Source organism: Petromyzon marinus, chromosome 57 (genome assembly GCF_048934315.1).
Source record: "Petromyzon marinus isolate PM22_M1 ecotype Great Lakes invasive population chromosome 57, UKy_Petmar_22M1.pri1.0, whole genome shotgun sequence".
Taxonomy (NCBI): Eukaryota; Metazoa; Chordata; class Hyperoartia; order Petromyzontiformes; family Petromyzontidae; genus Petromyzon; species Petromyzon marinus.
Genome location: NC_133723.1, coordinates 5622331 through 5634111, shown reverse-complemented (window position 1 = coordinate 5634111; position 11781 = coordinate 5622331). Strand labels below are relative to the sequence as shown.

General features: G+C 47.9%; 2 protein-coding genes across 2 annotated transcripts; both read right to left on the bottom strand.

The window, feature by feature from the left end:
* Window positions 1-219: 219 nt before the first annotated feature.
* On the bottom strand, window positions 220-5319 carry LOC116954925 (uncharacterized). The gene is made up of 6 exons (XM_032975750.2): window positions 5309-5319; window positions 3671-5245; window positions 3021-3098; window positions 2587-2634; window positions 1179-1235; window positions 220-356 (listed from the first exon to the last, which is right to left on the bottom strand). The coding sequence occupies exons 1-5, from the start codon at window positions 5317-5319 to the stop codon at window positions 1202-1204; spliced, it is 1746 nt and encodes a 581-aa protein (XP_032831641.2). The 3' UTR covers window positions 220-356; window positions 1179-1201.
* Window positions 5152-11433, bottom strand: LOC142905685 (uncharacterized). The gene is made up of 6 exons (XM_076052595.1): window positions 11426-11433; window positions 7819-10842; window positions 7170-7247; window positions 6732-6779; window positions 5389-5445; window positions 5152-5245 (listed from the first exon to the last, which is right to left on the bottom strand). The coding sequence occupies exons 1-5, from the start codon at window positions 11431-11433 to the stop codon at window positions 5412-5414; spliced, it is 3192 nt and encodes a 1063-aa protein (XP_075908710.1). The 3' UTR covers window positions 5152-5245; window positions 5389-5411.
* Between the last annotated feature and the right edge of the window lie 348 nt (window positions 11434-11781).

The window sequence follows — 11781 nt, the reverse complement described above, 5'->3', positions numbered from 1 at the left end:
AGATTTAAATCCAGAATCACATCCAATTCCTGCTGGGTGTTTCCCACCCACAAAGCCACCGGACCATCTCATCAGACTCACGAAGGGCAACTCACCAGTTGGGGCCACGGTGATGGCTGTCGTCGCCGTGGGAGAAGTTGTTGGTGGCGCTGTGGGTGGCACACCGGTGGTTGTGGTCGTTGTTGGTGTGGTTGTTGTCGGTGTAGTCGTTGTTGGCGTGGTTGTGGTCATCCACCCGGGTGTGTTGATTGAGATCGGCGTGTTCGACACGACCGAGGGAGGCAAGCTCGTGCTCGACAGCGTCGTCACAGAGGACGTGAACCCAGGGACGATGCTTGTGGTCACGTGGACCGGCACTGGAGGATTGGAGAAGTAAAAATGGCACTGTTAGACAACCCCACAAATGAGGGACACGCATGGCCGGTTGCAGGTAGTGGACGCAAAGTGCAACGCCGCACAAACACGTCGGCGGTGAATGACGCTGTTGTTAAGAAGGAGGCGTTCGTTGATCGCACCAGTGCAATCCAATCCTGAGGATTAATACCAATTTCAGTGCGCAACATCGTTATTAACGGTACGATCTGAACGCTCAACTATCCGGGGTGATGGTGGAGAGGGGTGCGTGGCTCGAATAAAACAACACGGGCCATGCAAATTGTGTGTAAATTACCTAATTTGAAAGAAAAAAAACAGGGCACAACATCGCTAACTAGTGGCAAGCTAGTGCCCACATGCAGACCAGTGCTGCATACACCTTATTTAAACTAAAACTACACTTTTTTCAGAAGCGGCCTGGCCACAATTAATTAATCAATGAAGTGGCTTATGTGGAAGTGTATCGCAGCCAAATACTCTAAACGCAACCACGGGGAAAACATGCAAACTCCAAATTTTCAGGCGTCAGGGTCAGGTTTGAACCCACGACTACCTGCAAACCAAGCAAGGGAGTTAACATCTCGCCACGGCGGCACCCCAAAAATGCTGCAGAGGGATAACTGCCAATGGGGATCTCCTGGGCTTGTCTGCATCAGTATATTGTAATGGGTTAGATGAGATATAAGGCACTTTGAGCTTCTGTGGTATTTAAGAAAGTGACACTATACACACCTCCGATGCTGGAGCTGTTTGTGTTATGAGGGTTGCGTTGTTTTTAAATTGAATAAAGGAAACCCATTTACCTGTAGTTGTTGACTTTGCTGCATTAATTGGTGGCTGCGTCACGGGCACAATTAGACCTTCAGTTCAGCAAAAAAAGAAAGTACAGTTAGGAGGCCAACTCACACATAAACATGAATTACGTAACATTTACCAACACACGTTTGTCCTCAGGAGTATTTAATTTGCCAATATACAAATGTGCTAAACACATTTGTATATTGGCAAATCGTCCCTGTTGCTCTGGTTTATGTCTCCACGTTTTGAGCATTAATCCTCGGATCAGTGTTGGGTTTTCTATAGGCGTCCCAAGAGCAAGATAACTTTATAATCCCCATTGGATCATCGTTACGAGAGTTTATTATGCTACCCCCCCCCCCCCCCCCGTAACAGACTGATGGACACAGCTAACGCATCTAACGAAATCTTGACTGCGAGTTTCATCATTTGTGGATGGGCTACATTGTTAATGCTTTGTCCAGAAAGTTCTGCATTTACATTGCTCCTGTTTACGTTTTTTTTCTCACTTTAACATCGCCAACGATGGAGGGGGAAGCATTTCGATTTAAAATGCATTGATTAGCTGGAATGTTTTAAATTAATAACGCAGAGGTTTGGGCAGTGTATGCGATGACGGCCCCAAGCAGGCGCTCAAGCCATCGATTATCTGGGGGGAAGGGGGCGCCGGATTTGCAAAAACGCCGGATAATTACTAAATTATTATTTAAAATAGCTTATTTTTTATATTATTGTTTGACATTATGTTTTTAGGTGTAGTATGTTTTTCTTTGCAGTGTTTTAAATTAGTTTACTACGTGAAATTGCCATAAATAAACATACTTACCACTCCAATCTCAAAGACTCTGCATGGGGTGATGTATATACGTGCAGCATTTTCATTGTTTAAGTTGTGTGTAGTGTATAATGTACTGCATATAATATTTGACACTGAAAATCAATCATAGCGACTTTTTTTGGTCACGCCGGACTGGTTACAGCCTTTGGAGCAGGTTTGCCGGTGTCGCCGGATTGATTCGGGATCGCCGGATAATGTTGGGAGCAGCCGGATAATCGCGCGGTGCCGGATAATCGATGATCAACTGTACTACCCTGTCTAAATGCAATCTCGGCCATCATCTCTGGTGAGTACTCTGTATTAACTTACATTATATATTTAGACTTGTGATATACGATGTTTCGGTTACCTTTGTTTTCTTTCTTTTGGCGCTTATTTATTATTATTTATGCAAATTTTGACCAAGAAATTACCCCCCGCAACGTATCCTAAGATGATATAATTTTCCATTTACGTTTCACCACCTATCGTCGCGTTGTCCAGGGACGCATCCCCGACGTAAATAGAGAGCTTACCGTACTTGTTTTAATGGTGCTTTGCATGAGTGTGAATGTAATGGCATTCAGAGCACTCACCTTCCGTGGCATTTGGTGTTACCGCCGTTGTCTGTGACGTCAGTAGTCCTGAAAACGAGGAGACAGTGATTTATCGTACACGGCACCGCACTGCACCATCAACGTGCGGGGTGGAGCGGTGGAGCGGTTAACGCACTGTATTATGAATCCAGTTACCCAGGTTTGATCCCTGACCACGCCTGGGTTACCCCCGCTCACCAAACCCGCACTGACCAGCGTGATGAAGCATGGTCAAATAATGCCCATGACCGACACGGCAGATAGGGATGCCTTTATTGGATCCCGGTCCGCCGTCAATAATTTTTCCCGGAAGAGACATATTCGGCAGTTTTTTCCGGCGATCTCCCTTCGACAGTGGTAATGCACTACTGAAACGTCTCTGCTACGTTATGGCGCAGCACTTTATCGCAGAAAATTGGAGTGGCATGCTTTACCAGCTGTTGCTCTTGTTGAAGCAGTTGATGCTGCTGGTGGAACAGTCGTCGTCCCGTTGACACTTGCTGTTGTGGTGGCTGTTAGGAAAGAAATAGACCGCCTCATTGCAAAAGAGCTCTTTCGTTGCATTGGAATTAAATGATTGGCAAAGTAACTCTTTGCAAAGTCATGCTGTAATGTCGAAAACTGTTTCATGGATCACGTGTGATTTAACGTCGATTATCGTCAATACAAAGTTTATTTTGTTGATGTGTGTAGAGTCTAGACTTTTACAAGTGTGTTGTTCTTTTTGATTTACATGTGCAGGTTAACATTTTTCGTTCAGATTTTATTAATGTAACAATTATACAATTTAGCAGTGTAATTAAATTAGCTTCTCACAGGAAGTAGATTGAAGAAGCTCCCAGCATGGCGAGAAAAATGTAGGGCACCACGTTAAAACAACATGCAGTGCAACCCAAGCACACAGTAGAGAGCTTCTATTTGATGTATTGATTATTACGCTTGTTTACCCAAGGCAAAGTCACTGAGTCCTAAGGTACTCATCAGGAGGATCCTGCCAAGCTTTCACAGTAGGGGGTGATGAGTTTATTGTGCTATATATTATTGCGTGTGAAGGGCAAGGGTTTTTGTACAGCATTCAAATTACCTTTGGCTGCTGTTGTCGATATTCTCATTGTTTGAGAAGTTGAGGTGACTGCTGCTGATGCAATTGGTGTGGATGGGGTTAGTGGTGAGGTTGTTGAGCCTGGCGCTGCTGTTGAAACTGTTGAGCCTGGCGCTGCTGTTGAAACTGTTGAGCCTGGCGCTGCTGTTGAGACTGTTGAGCCTGGAGCTGCAGTTGAGGCGGTTGAGCCTGGAGCTGCTGTTGAGACTGTTGAGCCTAGAGCTGCTGTGGAGACTGTTGAGCCTAGAGCTGCAGTTGAGGCTGTTGAGCCTTGAGCTGCAGTTGAGGCGGTTGAGCCTGGAGCTGCTGTTGAGACTGTTGAGCCTGGAGCAGCTGTTGAGATCGTTGAGCCTGGCGCTGCTGTTGAGACTGTTGAGCCTGGAGCAGCTGTTGAAACGGTTGAGCCTGAAGCAGCTGTTGAGACCGTTGAGCCTGGTGCTGCTGTTGAGACTGTTGAGCCTGGAGCTGCTGTTGAGGCGGTTGAGCCTGGAGCTGCTGTTGAGATTGTTGAGCCTGAAGCAGCTGTTGAGACTGTTGAGCCTGGAGCAGCTGTTGAGACCGTTGAGCCTGGTGCTGCTGTTGAGACTGTTGAGCCTGGAGCTGCTGTTGAGACTGTTGAGCCTGGAGCTGCTGTTGAGACTGTTGAGCCTGGTTTTGCTGTTGAGACTGTTGAGCCCGGAGCTGCTGTTGAGATTGTTGAGCCTGATGCTGCAGTTGAGACTGTTGTGCCTAGAGCTGCTGTTGAGACTGTTGAGCCTGGAGCTGCAGTTGAGACTGTTGAGCCTGGAGCTGCTGTTGAGACTGTTGAGCCTGGAGCTGCTGTTGAGACTGTTGAGCCTGGTGCTGCTGTTGAGACTGTTGAGCCTGGAGCTGCTGTTGAGATTGTTGAGCCTGGAGCTGCAGTTGAGACTGTTGAGCCTGGTGCTGCTTTTGAGACCGTTGAGCCTGGACCTGCTGTTGAGACTGTTGAGCCTGGAGCTGCTGTTGAGACTGTTGAGCCTGGAGCTGCTGTTGAGACTGTTGAGCCTGGAGCTGCTGTTGAGGCTGTTGAGCCTGGAGCTGCTGTTGAGGCTGTTGAGCCTGGAGCTGCTGCTGAGACTGTTGAGCCTGGAGCTGCTGTTGAGACAGTTGAGCCTGGCGCTGCAGTTGAGACTGTTGAGCCTGGCGCTGCAGTTGAGACCGTTGAGCCTGGAGCTGCTGTTGAGACTGTTGAGCCTGGAGCTGCTTTTGAGATTGTTGAGCCTGGAGCTGCTGTTGAGACAGTCGAGCCTGACGCTGCAGTTGAGACTGTTGAGCCTGGAGCTGCAGTTGAGACTGTTGAGCCTGGAGCTGCTGTTGAGACTGTTGAGCCTGGAGCTGCTGTTGAGACTGTTGAGCCTGGAGCTGCTGTTGAGACTGTTGAGCCTGGAGCTGCTGTTGAGGCTGTTGAGCCAGGAGCTGCTGTTGAGGCTGTTGAGCCTGGAGCTGCTGTTGAGACTGTTGAGCCTGGAGCTGCTGTTGAGACTGTTGAGCCTGGGGCTGCTGTTGAGACTGTTGAGCCTGGAGCTGCTGTTGAGACTGTAATGGATTAGATGAGATATAAGGCACTTTGAGTTTCTCTGGTATTTAAGAAAGTCACACTATACACACATCCGATGCTGGAGCTGTTTGTGTTATGAGGGTTGCGTTGTTTTTAAATTACATAAAGGAAACCCATTTACCTGTAGTTGTTGACTTTGCTGCGTTAATTGGTGGCTGCGTCACGGGCACAATTAGACCTTCAGTTCAGCAAAAAAAAAAACAGTTAGGAGGCAAACTCACACATAATGCTAAACACATTTGTATATTGGCAAAACGTCCCTGTTGCTCTGGTTTGTCTCCACGTTTTGAGCATTAATCCTCGGATCAGTGTTGGGTTTTCTCTAGGCGTCCCAAGAGCAAGATAACTTTATACTAAGGATTAATCCCCATTGGATCATCGTTACGAGAGTTTATTATGCTACCCCACCCCCCACCCTGTAACAGACTGATGGACGCAGCTAACGCATCTAACGAAATCTTAACTGCGAGTTTCATCATTTGTGGATTGGCTACATTGTTAATGCTTTGTCCCGAAAGTTCTGAATTTACGTTGCTCCTGTTTACGTTTTTTTCTCACTTTAACATCGCCAACGATGGAGGGGAAAGCATTTCGATTTAAAATGCATTGATTAGCTGGAATGTTTGAAATAAAATAACGCAGAGGTTTGGGCAGTGTATGCGATGACGGCCCCAAGCATTCGCTCAAGCCATCGATTATCTGGGGGGAATGGGTCGCCGGATTTTCCACAACGCCGGATAATTACTAAATTATTATTGAAAATAGCTTATTTTTTGTATATTATTGTTTGACATTATGTTCTTAGGTGTAGTATGTTTTTCTTTGCAGTGTTTTTAATTAGTTTACTACGTGAAATTGCCATAAACGTACTTACCACTCCAATCTCAAAGACTCTGCATGGGGTGATGTATATACGTGCAGCATTTTCATTGTTTAAGTTGTGTGTAGTGTATAATGTACTGCATATAATATTTGACACTGATAATCAATCATAGCGACTTTTTTTGGTCACGCCGGACTGGTTACATCCTTTGGAGCGGGTTTGCCGGTGTCGCCGGATTGATTCGGGACCGCCGGATAATGTTGGGAGCGGCCGGATAATCGCGCGGTGCCGGATAATCGATGATCAACTGTACTACCCTGTCTAAATGCAATCTCGGCCATCATCTCTGGTGAGTACTCTGTATTAACTTACATTATATACTTAGACTTGTGATTTGCAATGTTTCGGTTACCTTTGTTTTCTTTCTTTTGGCACTTATTTAATATTATTTATGCAAATTTTGACCAAGAAATTACCCCCCGGAACGTATCCTAAGATGATATAATTTTCCATTTACGTTGTTTCACCACCCATCGTCGCGTTTTCCAGGGAAGCATCCCCGACATAAATAGATAACTTACCGTACTTGTTTTAATGGTGCTTTGTATGAGTGGGAATGTCATGGCATTCAGAGCACTCACCTTCCGTGGCATTTGGTGTGACCGCCGTTGTCTGTGATGTCAGTAGTCCTGAAAACGAGAAGGAGACAGTGATTTATCGTACACGGCACCGCAATGCACCATCAACGTGCGCGGTGGAGCGGTGGAGCGGTTAACGCACTGTATTATGAACCCAGTTACCCAGGTTTGATCCCTGACCACTCCTGGGTTACCCCCGCTCACCAAACCCGCACTTACCAGCGTGATGAAGCATGGTCAAACAATGCCCATGACCGACATGGCAGATAGGGATGCCTTTATTGGATCCCGGTCCGGCGTCAATAATTTTTCCCGGAAAAGACATATTCAGCAGTTTTTTTCCGGCGATCTCCCTTCAACAATTGTAATGCACTACTGAAACGTCTCTGCTACGTTATGGCGCAGCACTTTATCGCAGAAAATTAGAGTGGCATGCTTTACCAGCTGTTGCTCTTGTTGAAGCAGTTGATGCTGCTGGTGGAACAGTCGTCGTCCCGTTGACACTTGCTGTTGTGGTGGCTGTTGGGAAAGAAATAGACCGCCTCATTTCAAAAGAGCTCTTGTGTTGCAGTGGAATGAAATGATTGGCAAAGTAACTCTTTGTAAGGAAATGCTGTAACGTCGAAAACTGTTTCATGGATCGCGTGTGACTTAACGTCGATCATCCGCAATACAAAGTTTATTTTGTTGATGTGTGTAGAGTCTAGTTTTTTACAAGTGTGTTGTTGTTTTTGCTTTACATGTGCAGGTTAACATTTATCGTTCAGATTTTATTAATGTAACAATTATACAATTTAGCAGTGTAATTAAATTAGCTTCCAACAGGAAGTAGATTGAAGAAGCTCCCAGCACGGCGAGAAAAATGTAGTGCACCACGTTAAAACACCATGCAGTGCAACCAGGCACACAGTAGAGAGCTTCTATTTGATTTATTGATTATTACGCTTGTTTACCCAAGGCAACGTCACTGAGTCCTAAGGTACTCATCAGGAGGATCCTGCCAAGCTTTCACAGTAGGGGGTGACTAGTTTATTGTGCTGTATATTATTGCGTGTTAAGGGCAAGGGTTTTTGTACAGCATTCAAATTACCTTTGGCTGCTGTTGTCGATATTCTCACTGTTTGAGAAGTTGAGGTGACTGCTGCTGATGCAATTGGTGTGGATGAGGTTAGTGGTGAGGTTGTTGAGCCTGGCGCTGCTGTTGAAACTGTTGAGCCTGGCGCTGCTGTTGAGACTGTTGAGCCTAGAGCTGCTGTTGAGCCTGGAGCAGCTGTTGAGAGTGTTGAGCCTGGAGCTGCTGTTGAGGCGGTTGAGCCTGGAGCTGCTGTTGAGATTGTTGAACCTGGACCTGCTGTGGAGACTGTTGAGCCTGGAGCAGCTGTTGAGACCGTTGAGCCTGGTGCTGCTGTTGAGACTGTTGAGCCTGGAGCTGCTGTTGAGGCGGTTGAGCCTGGAGCTGCTGTTGAGATTGTTGAGCCTGGAGCAGCTGTTGAGACTGTTGATCCTGGAGCTGCTGTTGAGACCGTTGAGCCTGGAGCTGCTGTTGAGACTGTTGAGCCTAGAACTGCTGCTGAGACGATTGCGCCTGGTGCTGTTGTTGAGACTGTTGAGCCTGGAGCTGCTGTTGAGACTGTTGAGCCTGGAGCTGCTGTTGAGACTGTTGAGCCTGAAGCTGCTGTTGAGACTGTTGAGCCTGGAGCTGCAGTTGAGACTGTTGAGCCTGGAGCTGCTGTGGAGACTGTTGAGCCTGGAGCTGCTGTGGAGACTGTTGAGCCTGGAGCTGCTGTTGAGACTGTTGAGCCTGGTGCTGCTGTTGAGACTGTTGAGCCTGGAGCTGCTGTTGAGATTGTTGAGCCTGGAGCTGTTGTTGAGACAGTTGAGCCTGACGCTGCAGTTGAGACTGTTGAGCCTGGCGCTGCTGTTGAGACTGTTGAACCTGGCGCTGCAGTTGAGACTGTTGAGCCTGGAGCTGCTGTGGAGACTGTTGAGCCTGGAGCTGCTGTGGAGACTGTTGAGCCTGGAGCTGCTGTTGAGACTGTTGAGCCTGGTGCTGCTGTTGAGACTGTTGAGCCTGGAGCTGCTGTTGAGACTGTTGAGCCTGGAGCTGCTGTTGAGATTGTTGAGCCTGGAGCTGCTGTTGAGACAGTTGAGCCTGGAGCTGTAGTTGAGACTGTTGAGCCTGGAGCTGCTGTTGAGACTGTTGAGCCTGGAGCTGCTGTGGAGACTGTTGAGCCTGGAGCTGCTGTTGAGACTGTTGAGCCTGGTGCTGCTGTTGAGACTGTTGAGCCTGGAGCTGCTGTGGAGACTGTTGAGCCTGGAGCTGCTGTGGAGACTGTTGAGCCTGGGGCTGCTGTTGAGACTGTTGAGCCTGGTGCTGCTGTTGAGATTGTTGACCCTGGAGCTGCTGTTGAGATTGTTGAGCCTGGAGCTGCTGTTGAGACAGTTGAGCCTGACGCTGCAGTTGAGACTGTTGAGCCTGTAGCTGCTGTTGAGACTGTTGAGCCTGGAGCTGCAGTTGAGACTGTTGAGCCTGGAGCTGCTGTTGAGACTGTTGAGCCTGGAGCTGCTGTGGAGACTGTTGAGCCTGGAGCTGCTGTGGAGACTGTTGAGCCTGGAGCTGCTGTTGAGACTGTTGAGCCTGGTGCTGCTGTTGAGACTGTTGAGCCTGGAGCTGCTGTTGAGATTGTTGAGCCTGGAGCTGCTGTGGAGACTGTTGAGCCTGGAGCTGCTGTTGAGACTGTTGAGCCTGGTGCTGCTGTTGAGACTGTTGAGCCTGGAGCTGCTGTTGAGATTGTTGAGCCTGGAGCTGCTGTTGAGACAGTTGAGCCTGACGCTGCAGTTGAGATTGTTGAGCCTGGAGCTGCTGTTGAGACTGTTGAGCCTGGAGCTGCAGTTGAGACTGTTGAGCCTGGAGCTGCTGTGGAGACTGTTGAGCCTGCAGCTGCTGTTGAGACTGTTGAGCCTGGAGCTGCTGTTGAGATTGTTGAGCCTGGAGCTGCTGTGGAGACTGTTGAGCCTGGAGCTGCTGTTAAGACTGTTGAGCCTGGTGCTGCTGTTGAGACTGTTGAGCCTGGAGCTGCTGTTGAGACAGTTGAGCCTGGAGCTGCTGTTGAGACAGTTGAGCCTGACGCTGCTGTTGAGACTGTTGAGCCTGGAGCTGCTGTTGAGATTGTTGAACCTGGAGCTGCTGTTGAGACAGTTGAGCCTGGAGCTGTAGTTGAGACTGTTGAGCCTGGAGCTGCTGTTGAGACTGTTGAGCCTGGAGCTGCTGTGGAGACTGTTGAGCCTGGAGCTGCTGTGGAGACTGTTGAGCCTGGGGCTGCTGTTGAGACTGTTGAGCCTGGGGCTGCTGTTGAGATTGTTGAGCCTGGAGCTGCTGTTGAGACAGTTGAGCCTGACACTGCAGTTGAGACTGTTGAGCCTGTAGCTGCTGTTGAGACTGTTGAGCCTGGAGCTGCAGTTGAGACTGTTGAGCCTGGAGCTGCTGTTGAGACTGTTGAGCCTGGAGCTGCTGTTGAGATTGTTGAGCCTGGAGCTGCTGTTGAGACTGTTGAGCCTGGAGCTGCTGTTGAGACTGTTGAGCCTGATGCTGCAGTTGAGACTGTTGAGCCTGGAGCTGCTGTTGAGACTGTTGAGCCTGGTGCCGCTGTTGAGATTGTTGACCCTGGAGCTGCTGTTGAGATTGTTGAGCCTGGAGCTGCTGTTGAGACAGTTGAACCTGACGCTGCAGTTGAGACTGTTGATCCTGGAGCTGCTGTTGAGACTGTTGAGCCTGGAGCTGCAGTTGAGACTGTTGAGCCTGGAGCTGCTGTTGAGACTGTTGAGCCTGGAGCTGCAGTTGAGACTGTTGAGCCTGGAGCTGCTGTTGAGACTGTTGAGCCTGGAGATGCTGTTGAGATTGTTGTACCTGGAGCTGCTGTTGAGACAGTTGAGCCTGACGCTGCAGTTGAGACTGTTGAGACTGGAGCTGCTGTTGAGACAGTTGAGCCTGGCGCTGCGGTTGAGACTGTTGAGCCTGGCGCTGCAGTTGAGACCGTTGAGCCTGGAGCTGCTGTTGAGACTGTTGAGCCTGGAGCTGCTGTTGAGACTGTTGAGCCTGGAGCTGCTGTTGAGACTGTAATGGATTAGATGAGATATAAGGCACTTTGAGTTTCTCTGGTATTTAAGAAAGTGACACTATACACACATCCGATGCTGGAGCTGTTTGTGTTATGAGGGTTGCGTTGTTTTTAAATTACATAAAGGAAACCCATTTACCTGTAGTTGTCGACTTTGCTGCGTTAATTTGTGGCTGCGTCACGGGCACAATTAGACCTTCAGTTCAGCAAAAAAAAAATACAGTTAGGAGGCAAACTCACACATAATGCTAAACACATTTGTATATTGGCAAAACGTCCCTGTTGCTCTGGTTTATGTCTCCACGTTTTGAGCATTAATCCTCGGATCAGTGTTGGGTTTTCTCTAGGCGTCCCAAGAGCAAGATAACTTTATACTAAGGATTAATCCCCATTGGATCATCGTTACGAGAGTTTATTATGCTACCCCACCCCCCACCCTGTAACAGACTGATGGACGCAGCTAACGCATCTAACGAAATCTTGACTGCGAGTTTCATCATTTGTGGATTGACTACATTGTTAATGCTTTGTCCAGAAAGTTCTGAATTTACATTGCTCCTGTTTACGTTTTTTTCTCACCTTAACATCGCCAACGATGGAGGGGAAAGCATTTCGATTTAAAATGCATTGATTAGCTGGAATGTTTGAAATAAAATAACGCAGAGGTTTGGGCAGTGTATGTGATGACGGCCCCAAGCAGGCGCTCAAGCCATCGATTATCTGGGGGGAAGGGGGCTCCGGATTTTCAAAAACGCCGGATAATTACTAAATTATTATTTAAAATAGCTTATTTTTGTATATTATTGTTTGACATTATGTTCTTAGGTGTAGTATGTTTTTCTTTGCAGTGTTTTAAATTAGTTTACTACGTGAAATTGCCATAAATAAACGTACTTACCACTCCAATCTCAAAGACTCTGCATGGGGTGATGTAT